General features: G+C 45.2%; 1 protein-coding gene across 1 annotated transcript; it reads left to right on the forward strand.

The window, feature by feature from the left end:
- Positions 1-833: 833 nt before the first annotated feature.
- Positions 834-27,802, forward strand: PSPH (phosphoserine phosphatase). The gene is made up of 7 exons (XM_056137660.1): positions 834-991; positions 3,786-3,907; positions 16,957-17,115; positions 18,212-18,346; positions 18,781-18,926; positions 22,945-23,093; positions 27,569-27,802. The coding sequence occupies exons 3-7, from the start codon at positions 16,976-16,978 to the stop codon at positions 27,674-27,676; spliced, it is 678 nt and encodes a 225-aa protein (XP_055993635.1). The 5' UTR covers positions 834-991; positions 3,786-3,907; positions 16,957-16,975; the 3' UTR covers positions 27,677-27,802.

Here is a 27,802-nt window from a genome sequence, read left to right on the forward strand (position 1 = left end):
AAATGTCCCACCAGTATGGGTGACCGACATGGAAACAGACTGAAGGGCTGAGGCAGTCGAGGGGCCGAGTCCTGCTGCTCAGCTTTATCTGGCTGTGTGTCCACGGGTAAATATTTAGGACAATCAGACCTTGCTTGTTGCGGCCAATGTAAAAGTCGCGGAGTGAGCGAAGAAAATAAAGTGGCGAGAACAAACAGGAAACAAAGAGTGCAAAGATTCACTTGGCCAAAGGATACTGTATTTTGGTTGCCAGTACTTTCTTTTCTTGCCACATCCGGCAGTGCCCAGGGCTTACTCTTGGCTGTGTGATCTAGGATCAGTCCTGGCTCGATGCTCAGGACTTAGTCCTGACTCTCTACTCAGGGGAACCGAACCTACGTTGGCTGCACGTAAGACTCTGCCCTACCCTCTGTATTATCGCTCGGGGCCCCTAATAATGTTATGTGGGGAGTTCTCCTGGGACCCCCAGTTCTACTGGAGGGTCAAGCCGAATGTGAACTTCAAAAGACCCCTAAAGGGTTTTCTTTACTTACAAAACCAGTGCCAGGGGGCCCTTGTTTCTCCCAAGTCCCCTTTTGCCAAGTGGCGGTGGCGGGGAGGAGCCCCTTGCAGACCCTTTGCCCTTCTGCCCCGGGCAGGTGCTGCGAGCCCAGCGCGACTGTAAGTTCACACGCGCTGATCCCAGGGAGGGGGGAGGGGGCGGGCCCAGGGCGCCCCACCCCCGGGGCGGGAACAAGGACTCCTCAGTCCTGTTCCACCGAGCCAAGATCTGCAGCCTCCGCTCTGCAAAACCGACCAGAAACCTCTGTGCTTCTCGGCAGATCTCAGGCGATCGTCTGGAAAAGGCTCGGCGGGTCGGCACAGGTCATCCAGGTCGGAACGCAAGTCCTGAGCGTCAGTTGCAGCCCCCCGCCCCCCGGGCTCGGAAGGTTGCGGCGGCAGGCGTCCTGGTGGCGGTGGCTTGCGGCCCAGGGAGGAGCAGCGGCGCCGGGTAAGCCCCAGCGTGTGTCTCTCGGTGCGCCCGACTTTCCGATCGCCGGTCTGTCTTTTGCACTTGCTTCCGTGATTCTGTGCTTATGCTTCGGAAACGAGACAGGCAGCGCATTTCAGAAACTTTTTAGGCTTTATTTCATCAGCTTACATTTCATTATTCCACGGCCGCCTATCCAAACAGCATGAATGAATGATGCAATCCTGCCGTGGCGGTCTTCGTTACAAGAATAGGCAAGTCTCCAAAATTCAAGGATTTTACTTTGTCATCTTTTTTTTCGTTTGAATATTAGAATATTCAAAAGCACCGAGCTCAGATTGTTGTAAGGTACAGCAGCCTCAAGTTGGGAGTTAATTCTGTCAGGCGGTTTGGTTTTCCTCATATGCATTGCACGGTTGTAATTACTTACCCTTTAAATATTTGACATTGGAACGAGGATCTGGGAAGAAAGGAATAAAATGGAAGGTTTTTGTATCTTACTAAGGTGGGTTTCCAATATAGAACCGATCATGGTCCTATCACTGTCATGATAACCTATATTTTAAGTCAAATTTTTTATGTACCTCTTTTAAGAGACATTTCAGATTTTGGCAAACTTATCACTTATACTTATCACTGCTACTACACTAGAACAGTTCCATATCTCCAGAAGTTTCCTCTGATTTCTTTTCTAGTACTGCCCCTAGAGCTCCTACCCCTGGCTCCACTGACCTTTGCCATTGTATCATTTGTTTGTACTTCCTTTCTTTCTTTTTGCTTTTTTGGACCATCCCAGCTCATTGCTGGGGGGTTGGTCACTCCAGGTACCATGGGGTGTGGGATCAAACCTGGGGCTTCCGTCTGCGCATAAGGCTCGAGCTCTAGGCCTTGGCGCCACCTCCCTGGCCCGCTTGTTTGCATCATTTCCTAGGCTTTCATGTACTCTCTGTGTCTGACTTCTCCCATCAGCTTTGAACCCAAACCTGGTTGTGCTCAGGGCTTACTCCTGGCTCTGTGCTCAGGGATCACTACTGCTAGGGTTCTGAGGACCATATTGGATGCCAGGGATGGAACTTGGGTCGGTTCTATGCTAGCAAACCTCTGACTTACTATACTATACTATACTATACTATACTATACTATACTCTTCTGTCCTGTATGTATTTAAATTTTTTTATCCATGTTATTGGTATTTTATCATGTTTAAAATATATTTTATCATGTATCAGAAGTTACTGATTTTTCTCGATGAATAGTGTTCTACTGTAGTGCTGTATCACAATTTATTTACCCATTTACCTGTTGATGAATTTGGGTTGTTACATTCTATGAATGTTTACATTTCTTCTGGATAAATCTCTTGGAGTGGGATTGCTGAGTCTTATGATAATTATATGCTTTTCTGTTGTTGTTGTTGTTGTTGTTTGTTTGGGCCACACTCCGTGGTGCTTGGAGCTGTTCCTCGCGCAGTGCTTGGGGGTCACTCCCAGCTCTGCTTGAGATATGTGATGGCAGGTATTGAACCCTGACACCATGCATGCACCCAGACCAGTAAGTTATTTCTCCCAACCAGTATCTTTGTTTTGAGGCCTCACCCGACTGTGCTCAGGGCTTATCCTGGATCACTCCTGAGCACAGAGTGGGAGGACCATTTGTGATTGAATGCTGCCAGCCATCTACAAGCCAAGCACTCTATCCACTATTTTTCTGGGCCCTCCCAAAGTAGCACTGTAGCACTGTAGTACTGTCCTCCTGTTGTTCATCGATTTGCTCCAGCGGGCCCAGTAACGTCTCCGTTGTGAGACTTGTTGGTACTGTATTTGGCAATTCGAATATGTGACCAGTAGCTTGCCAGGTTTTGCTCTGTGGGCGAGATACTCTTGGTAGCTTGCCGGGCTCTTCCAGAGGGGCGGAGGAATCGAACCCGGACCGGCTGGGTCGGCTGTGTAGACCTTGTGCAAGGCGAACGCCCTACCCGCCTTGCTATCGCTCCAGCATCCCTTACAAACTACTTTTTTTTTTAAATAAGAAACTGCTCGAGAAAATCGATGAACAATGGGAGGACAGTGACAGTGACAGTGAATAAGAAACTGACAAACTGGGACCCAAGCCATAGCACAGAGCTAGGGTGTTTGCTTTGCACATGGTCCGCCCAGGTTAGAGCCCCAACACCCCATGTGGTCGAGTGATCCATGAGTTCAGAGCCAGGAGTCAGCCCTGAGCACAGTTGGGTGTGGTCCATGCCATCACCACCACCCCCATAAAAGGTAAAATGTAAAGGTCCTCCCGTTGTTCATCGATTTACTCGAGCGGGCCCAGTAACATCTCCATTGGAGATTTTGTTGTTACTGTGTCTGGCATATCGAATACGTCACGGGGAGCTTGCCAGGCTCTGCCGTGTGGGCGAGATACTCTCGGTAGCTTGCCGGGCTCTCTGAGAGGGGTGGAGGAATCGAACTTGGGTCGGCCATGTTGGCTGCGTGCAAGGCAAACGCCCTACTGCTGTGCTATCGCTCCAGCCCCCCACCCCCATACCCTCACCAAAACAAAAAAAGAAAGAAAAAAAAGCAGGTGTAGATCACCTAGCAAGCCTAAAGCATTTGTGGAATAAAAATCACAGAAAAGAATGTGTTTACTTTGTTAATGCTCAAAGGAGGGAGAAGTCAAGGGTTCCCCCCCACCCCCCGGGAAACTGTCTCAGAACTGCCTCTGATAGTCCCACTGCATGACTGCGTCAGGAGGGGCGTGAAGCCAGTTGCTCTTTCTTCTCATAGGTCAGGATCTTGATGTTCCTTTCCTTGTTCTCTCTTTTCAGGCTTTTGTTGCTCTTGCAGAACCTGTTCCAGATCTTAAAGCATAAAGTCGGAACTTTATGTTGAATTATTATTCAGGAAGGGGGAAAGAGTGTAATCTCTAGGAGTACAGCACTGGATAAACGTGAGTCTGATTTGTCTTTTATTATCATTCGTGTATCACTCGCTGTTTACTTTTTTACCTGTAAAAAATGACTTTGTTATAACCACTGCTATATAACATCTCAGGTTCGATGAAGAATTGCTAATTGCTTTTTTTAAAAATTTTTAAAAAATTTTTGTTTTTTGCTTTTTGGGTCACACCTGGCGATGCACAGGGGTTACTCCTGGCTCTGCACTCAGGAATTACCCCTGGCGGTGCTCAGGGGACCATATGGGATGTTGGGAATCGAACCCAGGTCGGCCGCGTGCAAGGCAAACGCCCTACCCGCTGTGCTATCACTCCAGCCCCTGCTATTGCTTTTTAGCATAAAAATATTCTATAGATGAGGATAGACAGGAACTCTAGTCATTTTTACAGAGAGACTATTTTCCTCTGGTTTAGAAATTTCTCAGCTGGGGGCTGGAGTGATAGTACAGCGGGAAGGGCATTTGCCTTGCATGTGGTGGACCCAGGTTCAATCCCTGACATCCCATATAGTCCCCTGAGCACTGCTAGGTGTGATTCCTGAGTGCAGAGGCCAGAGTAACCCCTGAGCATCATCGGGTGTAACCCAAAAAGGAAAAAAAAAGAAAAGAAATTTCTCAACTGGCTTGCACTTACTACCAGTGTTCCAGATGAGACCTGTTTAGGATTTGCCTTGTTCTCTAAGCCAAAGTTTCTCAACCTTTTTCTTTTATGAGTGTGGGAGAGACACCCTGGCTGTGTTCACTGTTTACTCCTGGCGTTGTGCTCAGCTGTGCTTAGGGATCACTCCTGGCAGGGCTTAGATGATGAGGGTTTAACCCTGGTCAACTGCATGCAGAGGGAGCACTGTACTTCCTCCACGGCCCTGCAGCCTTTTCCTGACTTTGGCCTCTTTTCACATTGTTTTCTCCCTGTGGCCCCTCTGTCAAACTGATTGGCTCCCTAGTCTTGTGCTGTGCCCACCACCCCTTCACCCCCTCGAACCTTTCTCCCAAACTGTTTTGCAAAGTTTCTTCCGTGACCCTCATGGAATGCACTGGGAAGACATGCAGCTCCGGGCTTTGCTTGACCTCCATCACCTCTGTACCAGCTTTTATTTGTTCCTGCACAGAAAGGTAAGGGATCGATAGTCACAAAGGGCCGTGACTGCAGAACTTTGCTACCTCTTCTAAGATGCAGAAATAGAGAATTTGATAACATTTAAGTGAGGAGGTTTTTCTTTTTCTCTTTCACCCAGCAGTAGACCCCTTAAGGCTTGACACTTTCTGAGCCTTGGAAGGGGTGAAAAGGAAGTGGTCAGCTTCCTTCCCGAGACAGAGCAGCCGGGGATGAGGGCCAGGAAGGCCCCTATTCTAAGCAGCAGAAGGCAGTGGTCAGGACTGGGTAGGAAGCTGCCTTGGCTGTCCCGCACCTTTCTGCTAGAATTTCATTCTAGTCCTGACTCTCTTCCCTGTAAGGACCAGGTGTAAGGGGTCCAGAGTCCATCGTTTAGCAAGATTTTCCTTTGTGTGAAATTCTAATGTACACAATTTATTCTGAAGCAACTGAATTTACTCAGCAGATTCCCCCTCCCCCTGCTATTGCTATGAGAATTTTGAATATGTATGAGTTGTGAGTCACTCTTGGTAGAAACTATGAAAAAAAGAGGGAACCAAAAGTGAACCAGGAGAGAATTGTTCATTGGGTTGGGCTGTGCTAAAGGACGCAAAGGCCTTTTGCTCTACAGTTTAAGCAGGAGGTCGAAACCCAGGTAAACTTAAAAGTGGAGGAGACACTCCCTGATATTAGCATTTCGTGAGTAGAAGTTAAAGTTAGGGCTAGGTCCTAGAGCAGATCAGGGTGTGGGTGTCAGCAGTTGTGAGATACCAGCCAGGACCGGTGTTTACCTGGGGACGTAGAAATCATTCTCAGTTGGGGATATTTCCTTTTCTATTTGAGACAGATGTCCTGGTTGGAGGTACTATTGGGTTCAGTCCTTGGAAAGAGGATCAGGTTGCTGGATTTTCAAAGGAGCAATAATAACTTATCTGGTCATCTCCATGAGATCTTAAGACTGTCTTGAATGTGGTGCCCATTCTGTGCTTTTCATATCTTTTTTTTTTTTTTGCTTTTTTTGGGTCATACCCATATAAGTACCGCGCGCTAACCGATTGCGCCACTGGAGCTCCAGAGCGATAGCACAGCGGGTAGGGCGTTCGCCTTACAAGCGGCCAACATGGCCGACCCGAGTTCGATTCCTCCGCCCCTCTCGGAGAGCCCGGCAAGCTACCGAGAGTATTCGATATGCCAGACACAGTAACAACAAAGTCTCCAATGGAGACGTTACTGGGCCCGCTCGAGCAAATCGACGATCAACGGGAGGGCCTTTTGGGTCATACCCAGCAATGCTCAGGGGTTTCTTTGCATTCAGAAATTACTCCTGGCGGTGCTTGGGGGACCATATGGGATGCCGAGGATCGAACCCAGGTCGGCCGTGTGCAAGGCAAATGCCCTACCCGCTGTGCTATCACTCCGGCCCCTCATATCTTTTTTCTATGCAGAGTGACACTGTGGGCTGGTTTTGTCTTACTAACTTGGAGGCCTATCAGTTATTCCTAGGTTTTTTTCTCCTTTTATATTATATTGATAATATTAGACATGTATTGCCTCAGGATATTGTTCACAGGTTTATTGCATTAAGCACTGTTTTTCTGCTCATCATCTCTAGGCTTTTACAGTGACCCTGCCTAACTCTGCAATGTGAGTTAGGCTCATTCTGTGGGTGGTTACTGAACCTGAGCGAATGGGATGTGCAGCCACTTTATAGTTTGTTCATATGATGGGAATTTGACTATATCTGGAGTCTTCTTCCGTGGTTTCCTAGAAAATGTGCTAGTGTTATTGAATAATTAATCACCCAGTGTGCTCTGCAGCTAGCAGAACTTTGATCTGAAATTTTGTTCTCTTTTTATTGGAAATCAAAAAGGAGGAGATGGGGAATTTAGGTTATATCTGGCAGTGCTCAGGATTCACTCCAGTTGATGTTCATGGATCAAACCAGGCTTGGACACATACAAAGCAAGCACTGTAAACCCTGTACCATCTCTCTGGTCCAATTTTCAAACATTTGGGGGCTGGAGAGATAGTACAGTGGGTAAGATACTTACCTTGTGACTGACCCAGGTTCAATTCCTGGCACCCCATATGTTCCCCTAGCCTGCTAGAATTGACCCCCAAGCACAGAGCCAGGAGTAAGCTTGAGCACCACCGGGTATAGCCCCAAAATAATAAAAACACATATTCAAAAATAACATTTTTTAGAGCAAGAGAATGAAATAAAAATTTAAAATAGTACTATATGAACAGTAACAATATCTTACCTTTTGTTTTCCCCCAACATGTGTTCATTTTCTTTTCTTTTTTTTCTGCTTTTTGGGTTCACACCCGGTGATGTTCAGGGTTTACTCCTGGCTCTGCACTCAGTAATCACTCCTGGTGGTGCTCGGGGGAACCATATGGGATCCTGGGGATCGAACCTGGGTCAGCCATGTGCAAGGCAAATGCCCTACCCACTGTACTATCGCTCCAACCCAACACGTGTTCATTTTCACCTATGGTCTGAATTTTTTCTTTTGTGGGAGGCAAGGGAGATGCAGCAGTACTCACGGCATTGATGCTTGGTCTCTGTAATACAGGAGATTACCAGGCTACGCCACACAGTGCTTTGTGACCACGGTTTCCACTTGGAAGTGCTATGGCGCAGGGAGGTGCCTGCAGTGTGGCAAGTTAAACTAAGGGCCTGGTGCATGCAATGCATTGCTCCAACCCTTTGAGCTTTCTCACACTCCCTGGTCTGAATTATTTTCTGAGGGGAGTTCACAGCCTGTATTGCTTGGGGTCACTTCTGGTGGTGCCGTGGCTCGGACCCAGGCCTCTTTCATTCAGTGTGCTCCAGTCTGTTGAGTGTCTTTCCAGCCTAGGTCTTAGATCTGTAGGCATTAATTAGCTGTGTGACCTTAAAGCATTTTACTTCCATATACTGTCTGTTGACCTATGAAATGAACACGCTAGCATTCCTGAGAAAGATGTGTGACCAGACTAAGATGATGGCTTTGTGATTTCTTTCAGAATATGATACTGATTTTGATGTTCATATGGTCATCTTTGCTACTTATACATTTTAATTTTAAACTAATAGCATAGTAAGTTAAGATTGTTTTCCTGTTTTTTTTTGGGGGGGGGGATGGCAGTGAGAAGGAATAACTCCTGGCTTTTGCACTGAGGTATCATTCCTGGCAGGCCCTGGGGACCATATAGTATGCCAGGAATTAAATCTGGTCGCCTGTATGCAGGGAAAGTGCCCTGCCCACTGTACTATCTCCCTGGTCCCTGGAATTGTTACCAAATCCAAGATCCATTTCTTTTGCACTGGAAGGTCAATATTTAAGAGAAAAGAGCTGGTACAAGAAAAACTGGTTTGGGGCTGGAGCAATAGCACAGCGGGTAGGGTGTTTGCTTTGCACGCGGCCCACCCGGGTTCGATTCCCAGCATCCCATATGGTCCCCTGAGTACCGCTAGGGGTGATTCCTGAGTGCAGAGCCAGGAGTAACCCCAGTGCATTGCTGAGTGTGACCCAAAAAGAAAAAAAGAAAAAGAAAAAACTGGTTTATTCAAGTGGTAGCTGTCTAAGAAGGTGGTGGACTTTTTGTCCTAAAAACCATTTTCAGAGAGAGAGAGTTCAGGGATTAGGTGCTTGTCTTGCATATGCCAACCTCCATTCTAATACCCAGCAACGCATGTGGTCCCCTGAGCACCAACAGGAGTGATCCTTAAGCTCAGAGCCAGGATTAAGCTTTGAGCAGCACCACGTGTGGCCACAGAACAAAACAGAAAGAACAACCATCTTACTCTCAGCTTGGGGCTGGGAGTTTATATAGGGCTGGTTGGGAAAATCGGGGTAATAGGTTAGGTAGAGATAGGGTCTGGTCAGACCTTCAGTGGTGTAATGAATCTCTGTGAGGGATAGAAGATGCCTCATAAAATCTTTGACAATGTCATTCCATAACATCTGCCTGCGGGGCTGTACTGGACAGCCTTCAGGGATCTTTCTGGAGGGCCTGGTGTTTGCTCTTCTCTACCCATCAGTGACTGGACCTAGTTTAACATTAAACATGATACATGAGAACATCCCCCAGTATTGGGAGACAGGGCAAAGGCCACTGGGAAGTGAGAAGTTATAAGAAATATGTATGTTGAGGGGCTGGAGCGATAGCACAGCGGGTAGGGCGTTTGCCTTGCATGCGGCGGACCTGGGTTCGATTCCCAGCATCCCATATGGTCCCCCGAGCACCACCAGGAGTAATTCCTGAGTGCAGAGCCAGAAGTAAGCCCTGAACATCACTGGGTATGACCCAAAAAAGCACAAAAAGAAAAGAAAAGAGAAGAAAAGAAATATGCCTGGCAAGTACTCGTGATGTATTCAATATGCCAAACACAGTAACACGAAGTCTCACAATGGAGACGTTACTGGGCCCACTCGAGCAAATCGATGAAAAACGGGAGGACAGTGCTACATGTATGTTGAGAGCAGAGTGAAGTCTTGAGTGCTTACCTTGCATAAAAGACAAGACACTTTCCACCTCATTGTAAAGTACTTGCCTCATCTACAGCCAACTCTTTAATTAATTAATTAATTAATTAATTTTGCTTTTTGGGTCACACCCGGCAATGCACTGGGGTCACTCCCGGCTCATGCACTCAGGAATTACTCCTGGCAGTGCTCAGAGGACCATATGGGATGCTGGGAATTGAACCCGGGTTGACCGCGTGCAAGGCAAATGCCCTACCTGCTGTGGTATTGCTCCAGCCCTACGGCCAAATCTTGTTTGAATCCCTGTCACCACTGTCCTCTGAACCAGGAATGATATATGAGCACAGAACCAAGAGTAAACTGAGCACCAGCAGGTGTGGTCCCCAAACCAAAACCAAAGAAAAATAATCTTCTCAAATACCATGTTGAATTCTCAATAGCTAGTTACACTTTTTATTTTGTTTTTTATTTTTTGTTTTGGGGCCACAGCCATCTGAGTTCGGGATCACTTGGGGGATCTATGGGATGCTGAGGATAGAAACTGATTGGCCGTGTATAGTGCAAGTGCTTCCTTTGCTGTACCATCTCTCCAGCCCCTAAACTTTAATACATGAAACATTTACTTAACATCCATTGGGTGCTAACTAGATATAGAGAGAGATGATTCAGCCTAAGTCCCTGCCCGAAGAAACACATTCTAAAGAGGAAGGGGAGTAGCTAGTTCTATGATGTGGTGAGGATAATAGAAATAGTCTAGATAAAGAAGGTCATTTGATCTGTACCTTGAAGAATAGGTAGTATTTGCCCATTAGACATGAGGGATCAGGTGAGGGAATAACAGGATAGTATTTCTGGCAGAGGGAATAAAATTTCAAAGTATAGTGGAAATGAAAACCATGATATCTAAGAACAAGAAGTCCTCTGTATTCCTTGAGCATAAGGTAAGCATAAGGGGTGTGTGTGTGTGTGTGTGTGTGTGTGTGTGTGTGTGTGTGTGTTCGTATGTGTATTTTGGGGGTGAATTGCAGCAGAGACTAGACTGATAAAATAATATAGCTATATAAAGAAGGGCATAACTGTGTTGAATAATAGCTATTGTTATGGTAAGGTAACAACAAATGGCTACAGTCATTGGAACTGGAGGTTTGTCTATGAAACTGAACTTTTATGGGAAGAGGCTTCTGGGAGGGGCTCTGGGCACACTGGTGACAGGTGTGGTATTGGAATAATGTATATGAAAAGTGTACAGTAAAAGCAGTAGTATAAATTCCAGTCACTTTCACTGTCACTGTCCTCCCGTTGTTCATCGATTTGCTGGAGCGGGCCCAGTAACTTCTCCACTGGAGACTTTGTTGTTATTGTGTTTGGCATATCGAATACGTCACGGGGAGCTTGCCAGACTCTGCTGTGCGGGTGAGATACTCTCAGTAGCTTGCAGGACTCACCGAGAGGGGTGCAGGAATCGAACTTGGGTTGGCCATGTTGGCTGCGCGCAAGGCAAATGCCCTACCGCTGTGCTATATAGCTTTTTATACTTTGTTATGTTCTTATAGACTGTATTTACTGTTTTTAAATATAAACTTTATATTTTTAATATATTTGAGCATGTTTAATGTGTTTAATGTATAATGAATATATTATACATAATATCTTTATATTTAAATATAAATGGTGTTTCTATTTTTTCCACTTTTGTGTGTGTATTTATATATATATTTATTTATTTTTTTGCTTTTTGGGTCACACCCAGCAATGCACAGGGCTTATTCCTGGCTCTGCACTCAGGAATTACTCCTGGCAGTGCTCAGGGGACCATATGGGATGTTGGGAATCAAACCCGGGTTGGCCGTGTGCAAGGCAAACGCCCTCCCCACTGTGCTATCACTCCAGCCCCTATTTATATTTTTAAAGTCTTTTAGAGATGAAATCTTAAATATCCATCGATGGAAAGGAAGTGATATCTGGGATTTCCAAAATATCAAAAGGGTTGAAGTGCAGGATAGAGATGATTCTCCTAATAAACACATCCGGAGAGTGAAAAAGAGTAAGATATTATGTTAATTCGCTGGCAATGAGAAACGAATTAGCAAGAGTTTAATGAAATCGGAATATGCTAAATACAGTAGTAGAGTTGAAATGGGGGCAAGGTGGAGGGGGTGGGACAGAGGTGATACCCTCACAGATGGAGCACGTGCTTTGCATGAAGAAGATCTGGATGTGATCCTGGACACTACACGGTTCCCTGTGCAGCACCAGATGCCACAAACTGCAGAGCTGAGAGTAATCCCTGGGTACTACTAGATGTGCCTCCATCCCCTGCCCCAAACCAAAAATAAAATGGAGACCTCCAAAATGTCTTTTTGGCTTAAAGCTCCTGAGTTGAAATGGCTCCTGGTGCCATTCCGTGCACTCAGGTGAGGGTGAGTAGGACAGCTTTGCTGTTTGTGATCCTGGATGAGAAAGAGCCTGGTATAATCCCTGGTTCTTGGATTAATTCTGGGTGTCTACATGCTGCACGAGCTCGAGCGGGCCCAGTAACGTCTCCATTGGAGACTTTGTTGTTACTGTGTCTGGCATATTGAATACTCTCGGTAGCTTGCCGGGCTCTCCGAGAGGGGCGAAGGAATCGAACTTGGGTCGGCCATGTTGGCCGCTTGTAAGGCGAACGCCCTACCGCTGTGCTATCGCTCCAGCCCCCCCCCCCCCCCCGACTGCTGCAAGATAGGGGTTGTGCAAGAGGGGAAAAAATTACAACGCAGAACAACTATGTTTTTAAAAAAAGGTTTTGCTTTTTAAAAATAGGTACTGAGGGGGCTGGAGCAATAGCACAGCAGGTAGGGCATTTGCCTTGCATGCGGCCAACCCAGGTTCGATTCCCAGCATCCCATATGGTCCCCTGGGCACCGCCAGGAGTAATTCCTGAGTGCATGAGCCAGGAGTAACCCCTGTGCATCGTCGGGTATGACCCCAAAAGCAAAATAAATAGATAAAAAAATAAAAATAAAAATAGGTACTGAGATTTTTTTTCATGAGATCATAAGATTTGCTTTGAGATAATGAAGGAAGATGGAAGGTGAGAGTAAGATATTGTCCTTTATAATAAGAAACATATTTGGTTTTTATTCCAAGGGTTCTTAGAGGATTCTCACCTCCTGGATCTAGCTCTTAGAACCCTTGGAATTTAGAGCTATAAAGCTGTCTTTTGTTATGTTAATGGTTACTTTGGGGACCCTTCTATGAATGGGACTGTTTACTTGGAGATCCAACTATGTGATTAGAGGGTTGGAATTAAAGTCCCACCCCTCCTTAACTTTCTGAGAGGGACCAGAGGTTAAAGGTTGAATCCAGTCACACTAGGGCTGCAGGGAGAATGTTACCCTTAGAGTATGACAGGTCTGTGCCTTCCCCCACGTGCCTTTCTAAATTACATCCTTTATAATAAAGTAATCGGACCTATAGATAGTTGGACAGAAGCGCTGGTTTCTCTTTAAGTGATAATACATTGCATGAGCTTTCCCAAGTCACCTTGTGGTATTTATCAAAGTTGCATCCCCTTGACTCCCATGATTCAAGTACATTGATTTTTTTTTTTTTGCTTTTTTTTGGGGGGTCACACCTGGCGATGCACAGGGGTTACTCCTGGCTCATGCACTCAGGAATTACTCTTGGTGGTGCTCAGGGGACTATATGGGATGCTGGGAATCGAACCCAGGTTGGCCATATGTAAGGCAAATGCCCTACCTGCTGTGCTATTACCCCAGCCCTCAAGTACATTGATTTTAAGAAATAAATACTGAAGTTTTTTTTTTTTTGAGTTCTCTCCATAGATTCTGCTGCCCTGTGGTTTCCCAGATTCTCCCTATGCCTCTGATTTTCATTTTTCTTCCTAGGATCCTGACCTAAACATTTTGTTTCTGTGGTAAAACAGTATTATCCCAATCTCCTGAATTCTTCCAGTGCTTGCCCACGTGGTGTCACCATGGTGGCGTGTCTCATGTGGGCCCCTAAGTTTTTGGGTCTGGATAGCATGATAGGCAAGACAAAAGAGCACAGAATTTTTTTTTTTTCATAGGCCATACAAAGAGAAGTAGCAGGCTGGATTTGGCCTACTGGCAATAGTTTGCCAACTTCTGACTTAAAAGGTTTTTTTTTCCCACCCTCCTAGAGGACCAGAGAGATAAGATGCTTGCATGTGGCCAATCTTTGTTCAATCCCTGGCACCACATATAGTTCCTTAGATACACAGCCAATAAATAGGCATATGAAAAAAAGTGTTCATTACCATGTATGTTCAGGAAAATTAAAGCAAATTAAAGCAACAGTGAGATACCGTCTCACCCTAGTGAGAATGGCATGTAGCAAAAGTCTGCAAATAGCTGGTGTTGGTGACAAAGTGGTGAGAAAAGAAACCTCGTTCATTGTTGAGTAGAATGCCTGTTTCAGCCTCTATGGAAAGCAATATGGATATTTCTTCAAAAGTAAGAGTAGAGCTCCCTTGTGATCCAAGCCATATGACTTTTTGGCATCTACCCCTCCAAATAAAAACATTAATTTAGAAGGATATAAACACATTTATGTTTATTGTGGTGCAATAGCCAAGATACAGAAAAAAATCCAGATGCCCAACTACAGACGAATGGATCAAGAAGTTGTAGTCTATATAAACAGTAGAATATTATGCAACTATAAGAAAGGATCAAATCATGCAGTTCACCATTACACAGATGGAACTAGAATATATCCTGCTGAATGATGTCAGACAAAATGAAAGGGTTAGATTCAGAATGATTTCTTTCATATGAGGGACTTAATGAAACACAAAGGACCAAAGACAACACACCTGGAGAAGTGATTCAAGGAACTGAGTTTGTTGAGGGGAGTGAAATGAATGAGAAGAGGAAAGGAATAGATACAGAATGATCTCTCAGATACGGGATTTAAAGATACACAGTAAGGGAGTAACAAATGACTAAAGGCGGCAGAACTGGAGAGCTTAAGGGGATGGGGAACTTATTGGGAGAGGCCTTTGGGATCTTGTGGGAGGGAACTGGGTATTCTGGTAGCTGGTGTGGTATTGAAATGATGTGTGCTTGAAACCTCTGTTAACAGTATCTCAAGAAAGATATAAAAGTAAAAAAAAAAAAAAAACACAGAGCCAGGAATAGCCCCTAAAAATTTCCTGGTGTGGGTCCCCAGTTTTCCTCCCAGGTCAGTTTCCAATTGGATCATTCTGCCAGAATCATTGATTAGATATCACAATTTGTAGGCCTATAGGTATGACTGTTCTAGGAAACCTCTGCACCCCCTTGACTATCATGATTCAAGTACATTGATTTTTTTTTTGCTTTTTTGGGGGGCGATGCACAGGGGTTACTCCTGGCTCATGCACTCAGGAATTACTCCTGGTGGTGCTCAGGGGACCATATGGGATGCTGGGAATCGAACCCAGGTTGGCCACATGCAGGGCAAATGCCCTACCCGCTGTGCTATTGCTCCAGCCCTCAGGTACATTGATTTTAAGAAATAAATACTGAAGTGTTTTTTTAGTTCTCTCCTTAGTTTCTGCTGCCCTGTGGTTTCCCAGTTTCTTCCTGTGCCTCTGATTTTCATTTTTCTTCCTAGGGTCCTGACCAAAACATTCTGCTTCTGTGGTTTCTGTCCTGAGCCTTCCTCTCTTCACCCTGGCAAATTTCACCAGGCCATGCCTTCAGTTACCACCTCACCCTGGTGACTAATAAGTGTGTATGTTTCATTCTGAAGTCTCTGCTGAAGTACGAAGTCTTCCAGGGTTAACCTTATCTCGAAGTTAAAATCCAGCTCCTTAGCGTGTTCACAGCCATGGTTGTGCACTGCCTAGCAGCTGGAGTGAGCCCGAGGGCAGCTGCCAGCATGTCATCCATCATTCTTCCTTCGTGCTGTAGCCACTCTTCACTGCTCTCTCTTGTTTCCATCTATTTCTCTCTTCTTCCCAGCATCCCCAAACAAATACCCTGCCTTTGGAGAATCCATGCAGAGGTCCATTTACCATTCGAGATTCAGCTCAAATATCTGTGCTTTTTTTGTTTTGTTTTGTTTTGTTTTGTTTTCTGGGTCACACTTGGCAATGCACAGGGGTTACTCCTGGCTCTGCACTTAGGAATTACTCCTGTCGGTGCTCAGGGCACCATATGGGATGCTGGGAATCGAACCCAGGTCAGCTGCATGAAAAGCAAACACCCTATCCGCTGTGCTATTGCTCCAGCCCCTATCATGTGCTTCTTAAAGCCCCATTTCATCTACAAAGTTAAATATTTTCTCTGTATTTCCATAGCATATTTGCACATTTCTATTTTAGCACTTGCCTTATTGCTATAGTTATTATGTCCAAAAATATACTGGCTGACCATCAGATATATTTGCAAGTTAGTTCTTGACTAAAGCGAGTCAATAGTTGTTTAGGTCCCATTTGTGTTTGTAATCTCAGCATGACAGAGACACTTAATTTGGAAGACACTTATTTTTTTTTCTTTTTTGTGTCACACCTAGCAATGCACAGGGGTTACTCCTGGCTCTGCACCCAGGAATTACTCCTGGAGGTGCTTGGGGGACCCTATGGGATGCTAGAAATCGAACCCGGGTTGGCCATGTGCAAGGCAAACACCCTACTATCGCACCAGCCCCTAGGAGACATTTAATTATGTTCAGAAATAAGTGAGAGTCTGGAGAGCTAGGATAGAGGTTAAGTGCCTGTGGCTTGACCCTGGTTTGATCCCCAGGATAGTGTGCTCCCCTGACAATCACCAGGTGCAGCCCTGGGGTGTCCGGGTCCCTCAGCACCACAGGCCTGAACTGCACTGCATCCGTGGGACCTTGCATTGAATCGAGGACTCAGCTGAGAATCACTGGGGGAGGGGGAACAGCACCACTTGGGTCCAGAAAGAAAAGGTGGATCTGGTGTAGATGTGTCTCAGTAGTAGAGCACCTGCCTTGCATGTGTGAGGCCCTGGGTTCAATTCCCAGCTTGATGGGAATACATGCTTACATAGGCTACACCGAAACAAATCAAAGTGTATTAATACTGAATTGGTAGGCACAGCTGGGCCTTTTTATAATTGTATTTTATGTCATATTTAAAAATATTAAGGCTGGAGCGATAGCACAGCGGTAGAGCGTTTGCCTTGCAAGTGGCCGGCATGGCCGAGCTAGGTTCGATTCCTCGGCCCCTCTCAGAGAGCCTGACAAGCTACCAAGAGTATCTCGCCTGCACGGCAAAGCCTGCGAAGCTACTTGTAATGTATTCAATATGCTGAACACAGTAATAACAAGTCTCACAATGGAGACATTACTGGGTCCGCTTGAGCAAATCGATGAACAACGGGAGGACAGTGCAGTGCTACAAAATATTTGTCATATATGTGTATATATTTATATATGTGTGTATTTCTATTATATATATGTATATATATTTTTTTTAAATTTTTCCCCCATGCATTGTAGGAGGAAAATTCTTCCAAGGATGGTCTCCCACTCAGAGTTGAGGAAACTCTTCTGTTCGGCGGATGCAGTGTGCTTTGATGTTGATAGCACAGTCATCAGAGAAGAAGGAATTGATGAGCTGGCCAAATTCTGTGGAGTTGAGGATGCTGTGTCAGAAATGTAGGAATAATATTTATTCACTTTATAAAATGACGAGCTATTGCAGACAGAGCATCCGGTCAGCTGTGGAATCTGCTGTCCCCAGACCATTCGGCTGCAGATAGTGCAAAAGTACCAGATCTTCAGTTTCATTCTTGACTGATAAGAAGTCAAGTTTCCTTGATATTCAGGAAGGTGTCTGTGGTTAATAAATGTGGTTTTCCAGATTATCAAATGATATATTTGTGGATGCAAATATATCCCAAATGCTGATGTGGGGCTGGAGTTATAGTACAGCGGGTAGGGCATTTGCCTTGCATATGGCTAACCCAGGTTTGATCCCTGACATCCCATATGGTCCCCCGAGCACTGCCAGGAGTGATTCCTGAGTGCAGAACCAGGAGTAACCTCTGAGCATTACCAGGGTATGATCCAAAAAGCCCAAACAAAACAAAACAAATGCCTCAGAATTCTGGTGTGAGGGCAAGGAGATAGCTCAAATGGTAAAGCACAGCAGTTTGAAACCTGACTAGGCTCTTGCCATGACACCTCTCAGCACTGAGACAGCTCCAGTGACCTCTGAGCACTGCCATGTGTGTCCTCTATTTTATTTATTTTTATTTAATTATTATTATTTTTTTTTTTTTGGAGGGGGGCTACACCTGGTAATGCTCAGGGGTAACTCCTGGCTCTGCACTCAAGAATTATTCCTGGTGGACCTCCAGGGATGAGAAGGGGTGCCGGGGATTGAACCAGATTGGCTATGCAAGGCAAGTGCCCTACCTGGTAATGCTCAGGGGTCACTCCTGGTTCTGCACTGAGGAATTACTCCTGGTAGCGCTCAGGGGATCATATGAAATGCTGAGGATCAGACCTTGATTGGTGTGTGTGCAAGGCAAGTGCCTTACCCATTGTACTATCTCTCCAGCCCCTGGGCCAATATTTTAAAGAAAAAATATTGAGGTCTCAAGCAAACTTTCAGTCATTTATTCCTAGGCCTCACACCCTTGCGTTGCAGAGTAATCTCTCATGCAGGGGAATTCTAGGCAGCTCCTTCCCGGTGAGCAGCTTGGAAGACAGCTGAGTGCACTGGCCTGATTGCGGGTCTTCCTCCTAGGACTCGGCGAGCCATGGGTGGAGCAGTGCCTTTCAAGGCTGCCCTCACAGAGCGCTTAGCTTTGATTCAGCCCTCCAGGGAGCAGGTGCAACGGCTCATCGCAGAGCACCCCCCTCATCTAACCCCGGGCATAAGGTAAGAGGAACCCGCTTCCTGTCTGCATTTCCCCGGTAGAACCTCTACTTGGGGGCCTGCCCCCCTGAAGTTATCTCACCATAACTTTATTTGTGAGGGCCCTTTAGCCCTTGGATTTGCTCTTGGACCATATACACTGTGTATGTTTGGATGAGTCTTTCCTTATTTTTTTCTCAAGGAAGTACTTAAATATCCTCTCCATCTTACATCTTTGCAGATCCATGGGTAGAAATTAATTGTTAATGCAGTCAGGCCTCATTGATTAATTTCTGAGTACATTTAGAAAGACACAAAACATGAGTTCAGCAGGCAATATGTTTTATTTGATGTAACTCGGGCAAATGTACTCAGGTAAAAAAAATGTATTATAGATGCCTTTGCATGTCTTCTAGCTTATATAAAAATCAGTGTTTAATACTTTTTATTTTTTGCAGGGAGCTTGTAAGTCGCCTACATGAACGAAATGTTCAAGTTTTTCTTATATCTGGTGGCTTTAGAAGCATTGTGGAGCATGTCGCTTCGAAGCTCAACATTCCATCAACCAATGTATTTGCCAATAGGCTAAAATTCTACTTTAATGGTAATAATACTTTATTTTATCTTTGGGCAATGCCCAGTGGTGCCCAAGGGTTACTCCTGGCTCTGTGCTCAGGGAACCATGTATGGTAATGGTTGAACTCGGGTATATGGGATGCAAAGCCTTTACCCTTGTACTAGCTCTTTGACCCATAGTACTTTACAGTTGTTTATTTTATTTTATTTATTTTTTGGGGGGGAGGGTCACACCCAGCGATGCTCAGGGGTTACTCCTAGCTCTGCACTCAGGAATTACTCCTGGTGGTACTTGGGGGACCATATGTGATGCCGGTGATTGAACCTAGGTTGGCTGCGTGCAAGGCAAACACCCTGCTCGTTGTACTGTCACTCCGGCCCTTTTTTGTTTGTTTGTTTGTTTGTTTATTTTAAAACTATTTAGAGACCGTGATTTACAATGCTGTGAATAGGGGTTCAGGTGTCCAGTGTTCTAACTTTGATCCCATCATCGGGGTCAGTGTTCCTATGCCAATACCCCAAGGTTCCCTCCCAGCCCCCATTCTGCCTCCTTATCACATTCCATTTTTAAATTCAATTATTATACTTTATTTTTTCTTTTTGGGGCACACCTGGCGATGCATAGGGGTTACTCCTGGCTTTGCACTCAGGAAATCACTCCTAGCAGTGCGCAGGGGACCATATGGGATGCTGGGAATCGAACCCGGGTTGGCCGCATGCAAGGCAAATGCCCTACCCACTGTGCTATCACTCCAGCCCCTCAATTATTATACTTTAAGTCACATGTTTACAATACTGTTGGCTCTTACAGTTTGATGTATACAGTTACCTCATCTGTACACCACTGCGTTGTCAAGGCCCATATGTTACCACCATCACTCTGCCTCGCCTCTGTCATCCCTTCTTTTTTTTGGGAGGGGTCACACCCAGCAATGCACAGGGGTTACCCCTGGCTCATGCACTCAGGAATTACTCCTGGCCGTGCTCGGGGGACCATATATATGGGTTGCTGGGAATCGAACCTGGGTTGGGCCGCTTGCAATGCAAACGCCCTACCTGCTGTGCCATTACTCCAGCCCCTGTCATCCCTTCTTTGGCTTTCCAGTTTCTGCCATGTAGGGCCATGGGTCTGCCCACATTTGATACCTCACATTTCCTTGTCTTGCTACTCTTTTTAAATAGCAGTAATACTTTCATTGTAACTTTTTTTTTTTGTGGGTCACACCCGGCAATGCACAGAGGTTACTTCTGGCTCTGGCTCTGCACTCAGGAATCACTCCTGGCAGTGCTCAGAAAACCATATCGGACACTGGGGATCAAACCCGGGTCGGCCAGATGCAAGGCAAATGCCCTACCCTCTGTGCTATCACTCCAGCCCCCATATTTTCTTCTTTCTTACCAGATTTTTATTTTCCATATTCTAGGACATTCATATCTATTGGATGTGACGAGTTAAATATTGAGGGGACCATATAAAAGGGTAGAGTGTATATTTTACATGTAGGAGTCCCAGGTTTGATCCCTTGTACCAGACTGGGAATAGCCTCCAAGCATAACTGAATGTGACCCCCCCAAAAATTTTTGTTAATATTGTTTTTATTTTAACTTTTATTAGTGAAACACCATGAGGTACAGTTGTAGACGTACAAATTTTGTGCTTGGGTTTCAATTATACAATGATCAAATACCCATGCCTCCACCAGTGCCCATTTTCCACCACCACGGATCCCAGTATCCCTCCCACCCCCCATACCCCCCATCTCACCCTGCCTCTGTGGCAGGGCATTCCCTTTTGTTCTCTCTCTCCTTTTGGGTGTTGTGGTTGGCAAAAGAGGCAAAATTTGTTAAGATTGTTAACAGTTAACAATTAAGGGCTGGAGTGATAGCACAGAGGGTAGGGCGTTTGCCTTGCACGCGGCCGACCGGGATTCAATTCCCAGCATCCCATATCGTCTCCCGAGCACCGCCAGGAGTAATTCCTGAGTGCAAAGCCAGGAGTAACCCTTGTGCATCGCTGGGTGTGACCCAAAAAGCAAAAATAAATAAATAAATAAATAGCAATTAAATATTGAGAGAGTGGTTGTCTCTTTTGCTTATGCCTTTTGGTTTTTTGATATCCTGGTTCTTTAAAATCAACTGAGGTCATTATCTCTCCTAACTTTAGGATCCATGCAATTATCTACCTGTATATGTCTGTAATTAATAAAATGTTGGATCCTATGTTACCCCTATGATTAAAAAAAAGGTAAAGGCCCTCCCGTTGATCATCGATTTGCTCGAGCGGGCCCAGTAACGTCTCCATTGGAGACTTCGTTGTTACTGTGTTTGGCATATCGAATACTTCACGGGGAGCTTGCCAGGCTCTGCCGTGCGGGCGAGATACTCTCGGTAGCTTGCCGGGCTCTCGGAGAGGGGCGGAGGAATCGAACTCGGGTCGGCCATGTTGGCTGCGTGCAAGGCAAACGCCCTACTGCTGTGCTATGATTAATTTTGTTTTATGCTGAATTTTACTTTATGTGAGCTCTCATGTATTTGAACCAATTTAGACTGAAGAAGAAAGATTTATTAGTGAGTTGCTACCCTATATCTATCTTTGAGGATGCCCCTGGACCCAACTTGGGTCATCACAGGGCCATAGCTATAGTATTTATCATTTTAGGATGTCTCCAATTTTTGTTTTTGGGTCCCATCTAGTGGCAACTCCTCATTCTGTTTGGAGGTCATTCTCAGTGGATCGTGGATTGAACCCTGGTCTCTGACAGGCAAAGCATGTACTCTAGTCTTTTGAGCCATATCTTAGGCCCCAAGATGTTTCCAATTATGTCAAGAGGTGACTAATATTCTTAAAATAAAGTTAATTACTAATTTAATGTATTAGTAAACATTTTGTTTTGCTGTCCCACCAGCAATGCTTATCAGGGCTTCCTCTTGGCTCTGTGCTCACTAATCACTTTCAGTGGGACTCAGGGTACAATATGGGGTGCCAGAGATAGAACCCTGGTTGGCTATGTGCAATGCAAGCACCCTACCTGCTGTACAATCTCTCCAACCTAGTAAACAGTTTTGAAGGGTTTGTAGAGACTGTTTAAAAACAGTGGGATGACCCCACACATCGCCAGGAGTGATTCCAGAGCACAGAGCCAGGAGTAATTCCTGAGCACTGCCAGGGGTGGCCCCAAAACCAGCTAAACAAACAAAAAGCAAGTATAGCAATTACATTATGGATGGAAATAAGCAAATATAAGTAGAAATCTCCTTTGAGATAAAGTTATTCATTAGCTTATTTCAATATTTTATTGTACTCTGGTACCTAAATGTTTGAGAATTGCTGCACAGGAAGCTGAGATTGCAAAATCAATTGCCCCAAGGTAAATATCAAAAGAGATACTTGACAAGAGATATTTGTAATTTAAAAAACAAAGCTTGTTTAATAAGGGTATTGATCAAATTTTTGGTTACTTTGGTAGAGGTGAGGTGATAAGGGATTGTGTGTGTGACGGGACCTTGAGACATTGGAGGAAGGACATCGCTGACATTGGTGGTGACAGCAGTTGTGGAATAGTGTGTGCACGAAACACTCTCATTTGTTACAAATCATAGTACTGAAATAAATATTTTAAAAAACCCCCCAAAACAATAACAAAACCAATTAAAAAAAAACCCAAACTAAAAAAAAATCCAAAAACAAACCAAAAAACAATGCTTGTTGATTGTGACATTGGTGTGGAAGCCCAGGATGAGTCACCCGAGTCTCCTCAGTGACATGTGTATGAGTGTATTGTCTATGGAAAAAGATGGTCTGCTTTGGGCTGGAGCAATAGTACAGCGGGTAGGGCATTTGCCTTGCACGCAGCCGACCCTGGTTCGATCCCCAGCATCCCATATGGTCCCCTAAGCACCGCAAGGAGTGATTGCTGAGTGCAAAACCAGGAGTAACCCCTGTGCATCGCCAAGTGTGACCCAAAAAGCCAAAAAAAAAAAAAAAAAAAAAAAGGACTGTCCGCCTAATACAGATCTTATGTAACACTGTTAACTGCTCTTTTAAGGTGAATATGCAGGTTTTGACGAGTTGCAGCCAACAGCCGAATCTGGTGGAAAAGGAAAAGTAATTAAATTTTTAAAAGAAAAATTCCATTTTAAGAAAATAGTCATGATTGGAGATGGAGCCACAGATATGGAAGCTTGTCCTCCTGCTGTATGTATGAAATGTCCATTTTTTCCAGTTGTATTTTTATATTAGACAGCTGATAAGGATTTATGAGGATTTGTAATCTAAATATCATGATTTTAGAAAACTGTAATGAATCTAAATAGCTATTTCAAATGCAGATTTCAATGTCAGTTGAGTTTATTTCTACTTAATAGGTGTTGTAATTAATGAATTAAAACCCATAAACCTTTCAGTCCCCAAGTATAGTGGCCACCTCTGAGCCCAAATATGGGCTCAACATGATTCAGGTTTATTTCTCCAAGTAATCACGATCACGATCATCCTGTTGTTCGTCGATTGCCTTGAGCAGGCACCAGTAACATCTCCTTCGTCCTAGCCCTGAGATTTTAAAAAGTGCCATATTCAAGGCTCTTTCAGGGTTTAGAGAATGAGACCCATCATTGTTACTGGTATTTGGCATATTGGGTATGCCACGGGGAGTTTGCCAGACTCTGCTGTGTGGGCAGATTACATTTGGTAGCCTGCCAGGTTGTCCAAAGTAAGAATGAGATAATAAGATAATAAACCCAGCGCTTCCTGGAGCTGGGTTTTATAGTCTCTGGGTCTTGGCCGTTGATGGGATTACACGTCGCTGGGGTGCAGTTGGTGGGTGTGACCCCTGCCTACTGGAAGATGGAGGATCTGGGTGGAGGATGCTCAGCCCGATCCGAGCAGGCTTGGAGATCTCAGCCCCGGGACCCGCATGCCTTTGTTCCTTTGCCGGTACCTTCATGCGTGTGGAGAGTGGTCTCAGCATGGTTGTGACTGGTTCTGGAAGTCTTCATCTGCCGGAGCTCTGCTCGGGGCAGGAGGGAAACTCAACCCGCCCCCCCCCAAGGGACCCCAGCAAGGACAGCCAGGTGTGGGGGCAGGAGACTCTCCCCAAATAATAGCACAAATAATAGCACTGTAGCACTGTCTTCCTTTTATTTATTGATTTGCTCGAGTGGGCACCAGTAACGTCTCCATTGTGAGACTTGTTACTGTTTCTGGCATATTGAATACGCCACCAGAGCTTGCCAGGCTCTGCTGTGAGGGTGGGATACTCTTGGTAGCTTGCCGGGCTGTCTGAGAGGGATGGAGGAATCGAACCCAGGTCGGCCGCGTACAAGGCAAACGCCCTACCCACTGTGCTATTGCTCCAGCACAAATATTAATGTACATAAAATGTGCACAAATAATAATAATGTACCAACAATTTTAGTCTACACATATATTATACTTGGGTTTGCTTAGGTCATTCCCAACAAGGCTTATTCCTGGCTCTGAGCTCAGGGGACCATATGTAGTGCCAGGGATTAATTTAGGTTGGCTGAAGGCAGGCACCTTACCCCCTGTCCTTTGAATTAATATTGTTTCCTGAGACTAGTAGAAAACAAATTCTCTACAACAAGTGTCTAAGTATCCAATGTTTCCATTCCATGTAGGACATTGCCTTCATCATTCTAACTAAGGAAAAAGGGAGCAAAAAAGTATAGCAGACGTTGTACCTAGTTTCATGAGATCTAAAAAATAATAATTTTCTCTGTGAATGACTAACCCAAAGTGGTTAAAGAGTCATTTTGATCCTTCCAAGTTAACATTTTTATTTGAGTCAGTTCAAGATAAGGATTTAGGATAGTTGGAAATGATCGCTCTGGATAAGAACTGTATGCTGAAAGTAGATAAAGGAACAAACATGATAACCTCTCCATACCTTTATGGCAAACCATAATGCCCAAAAGGAGGGGAGTGAGGAGAGAGAGAGGGAGAGAGAGAGAAGAAAGAGAGAGAAAGAAAGAGTGAAAGAGAGACAGGGAGGGAGGGAGGGAGGGAGGGAGGGAGGGAGGAAGGGAAAGTGCCTGCCATAGACGTGGGTTGAGGGTTGGAGGTGGTGGAGGGAAACGGGGTCATTGGTGTGGGAAATGTACACTGGTAGAGGATAGTTGTTGGAATATTACATGACTGAAACCCAAGAAAAAATTTATAACTATGTATCTCACAGTGACTCCATTAAAAACAAATAAAGTAATGGGAATTTCCGTAACAATTGTGTAATTATTACATCAAAACTGCATTTGTAGACAGGAAGATCCACCCCAGCAGGAAAAAAATTTGAAAAGATAATGCATCTTTAGATGATTTTCAACCAGCATTGGGGTTGAATACTGGACTAGTTTGAATGAGGACTGTCCAGTAGTAAAAATGTAGATTTCTGTAAGGGAACATCCAACCTACAGTAGATAAATGACAAAAAAAAAAAAAATCAGATGAGATATTCTGACCAGTCAGACGATGGCACATGGGGCTTGGAGGTGGCTCAACGGACTGAAGTAAGTACATGGTTTCCATGTAGGAACCCTGGGTGCAATCCCTGGTACGTCCAGGAATAACTCCCGAGCACTGAGCTGGGAGAAACCCCCGAGCAGTGTCACCATGGCACAAAAACAAAATATAGAAAGAAGTTGTCATAGCCTGACTTAACCAAGAGCAGGTCATGCGCGTGCCAATGAGGTGTCTGTAACCTCAAGGGACATCTGTTGTCATGACAACAGTGATGCCCAGCTTTCAGGAGGCAGCAGAAACAAAGTGGTACAGGGCTGGGTTGGTCAGTGGGCAGGGAATGGCAGGAGCAAGGGCTGAAGACGTGCACACCAGGCCTCAGGTGTCATCCTTAGGTCACAGAAGCCCGGAAATTAGCTCAGCTGGTGCTGGAATGCAAAAAGGGCTGACAGAGGAGCTGGAGCAATAGCACAGCGGGTAGGGCGTTTGCCTTGCACCCGGCCGACCCGGGTTCGATTCCCAGCATCCCATAGGGTCCCCCAAGCACCGTCAGGAGTAACTCCTGTAGTGCAGAGCCAGGAGGAACCCCTGTGCATCACCTGGTATGACACAAAAAGCAAAAAAAAAAAAGGCTGACAGAGTCAGGGGGATCTTAGGAGGGGGCTAACTTTAACTGGAAGGGAAATTTAACTGTGACTCCAAATTTACTGATCACCCCCACTCTCCCTTTTGTGCAAAAATGAAAAGAAAAGGCCAAAAGGGCAATGAGAGAATTTTATACTTACTAATGAGTATGTATTTCATCTGTATCCTGGCAGGTAAATGAAAAATACCATTTTGAAAGGTTATTCACTGGGCCAGAGGGATTCTTCTGAGCGCTGAAGTACATGGTCTGCATGTGAAAGGTCGGGGGTCAGTCCCTGGCACCTCATGGTCTCCCTGAGCACTGTCAGGGGCAACCCCAACGCCAGGAGTAGTTCTTGAATACTGCCAGATGTGGTTCCCAGACCAAAAAAAAAAGTTAAAAACAAGTAAAAGGATTCAGAAATAGCACAGCCGGTAGGGTGCTTTCCTTCTAGCCTTGGAACCCATGTGGTCACCTGAGTAGAGCCAGGTGTGGCCCCCAAACAAAGATTTTTTTTGTTTGTTTGTTTAAGGTATTACTTGGTAGAAATGAATGAAACAGTGTAGCTTGAAACAGTTTTATTAAGGAAAAGTTAAGAGTGCTTGCCTGGATGCAGCTCAGTGGTAGAACCTGTGCTGTGGCATGTTTTGAGGTTCTGAGTTCTATACTTGACATCAAAAAAGAAACAGGACGGGGCCTGGAGCGATGCAGAGCTAGGAGTAACCACCGTACATCGCCAGGTGTGATGCGGGGGCGGGGTGTGGGGGGGGGAACAACCAGGCAGGACGAAAGTAGCGGTTCTCTCAGTTTTAGTTTATTATTTTGTTTTTATTTACTATATTTCCCAAGTAAAACCCATCCCTGGAAGGTCACTGAGGTCACTCATGGTACCTGCTCTTCCAGGCTTCTCTTTGATCTTTGAATTGCCTGGCCTGAGTGTGCTTGCTACTGAATACCAGACTTTTACCACCAGAGGTGACTATATTTTCAGCAGCAGGTTTTTTTGTTTTTTCTTTTTGGGTCACACCTGGAGACGCTCAGGGGTTACTCCTGGCTCATGCACTCAGGAATTACTCCTGGCGGTGCTCCTGGGACTATATGGGATACTGTGGATCAAACCCGGGTTGGCCGCTTGCAAGGCAAACACCCTACCCGCTGTACTATGGCTCCAACCTCTTCAGCAGCAGTTTTTGTTTTCTTTTTTTTTTTTTGCTTTTTGGGTAACACCCGGCGATGCTCAGGGGTTACTCCTGGCTCATGCAGTCAGGAATCACTTCTGGCAGTGCTCGGGGGACCATATGGGATGCTGGGAATCGAACCTGTGTTGGCCATGATGGCTGCGTGCAAGGCAAACACCCTACCCGCTATCACTCCAGCCCCGGCAGCAGTTTTGATATTAAGAGAACAGGGATCATCATGAGTGTGTGTGCAGCTTTGTGGAGCATCATTCTGGGGTAGAAGGAGGCTCATGGGAGCTTGGAGGTGCCTGGGGATGACGGGACGTACGTCTGTCACAGCTGTGTGTACTGTGTGTGCGTGCATTAACTGTTTCCTCTTTTTCTTTCCTTATTAGGATGTTTTCATCGGCTTTGGCGGGAATGTGATCAGGCAACAAGTAAAGGACAACGCTGAATGGTACATCACTGACTTTGTAGAGCTTTTGGGGGCACTGGAAGAATAATTCAGATTTTTATGTAGTTTATAACAACTTCAGGTTAATTTTTTAAAAGTTACACAGTTTAAAACTGCTCACAATGCCTATTATAACTTAATGTTTGGTACTGCTGATCTGTACTTTCAAATAAAA

The sequence above is a fragment of the Sorex fumeus genome, unplaced genomic scaffold (genome assembly GCF_029834395.1).
Source record: "Sorex fumeus unplaced genomic scaffold, SorFum_2.1 ptg000126l, whole genome shotgun sequence".
NCBI classification, from domain to species: domain Eukaryota; kingdom Metazoa; phylum Chordata; class Mammalia; order Eulipotyphla; family Soricidae; genus Sorex; species Sorex fumeus.

Bases quoted from the DNA above. Each gene is read 5' to 3' on its own strand.
- PSPH (XM_056137660.1), top strand. From the start codon at position 16,976: ATGGTCTCCCACTCAGAGTTGAGGAAACTCTTCTGTTCGGCGGATGCA. The intron at 17,116-18,211 runs GTAGGAATAATA...TCTTCCTCCTAG, and splicing joins GAGGATGCTGTGTCAGAAAT to GACTCGGCGAGCCATGGGTG. The intron at 18,927-22,944 runs GTAATAATACTT...TGCTCTTTTAAG, and splicing joins GCTAAAATTCTACTTTAATG to GTGAATATGCAGGTTTTGAC.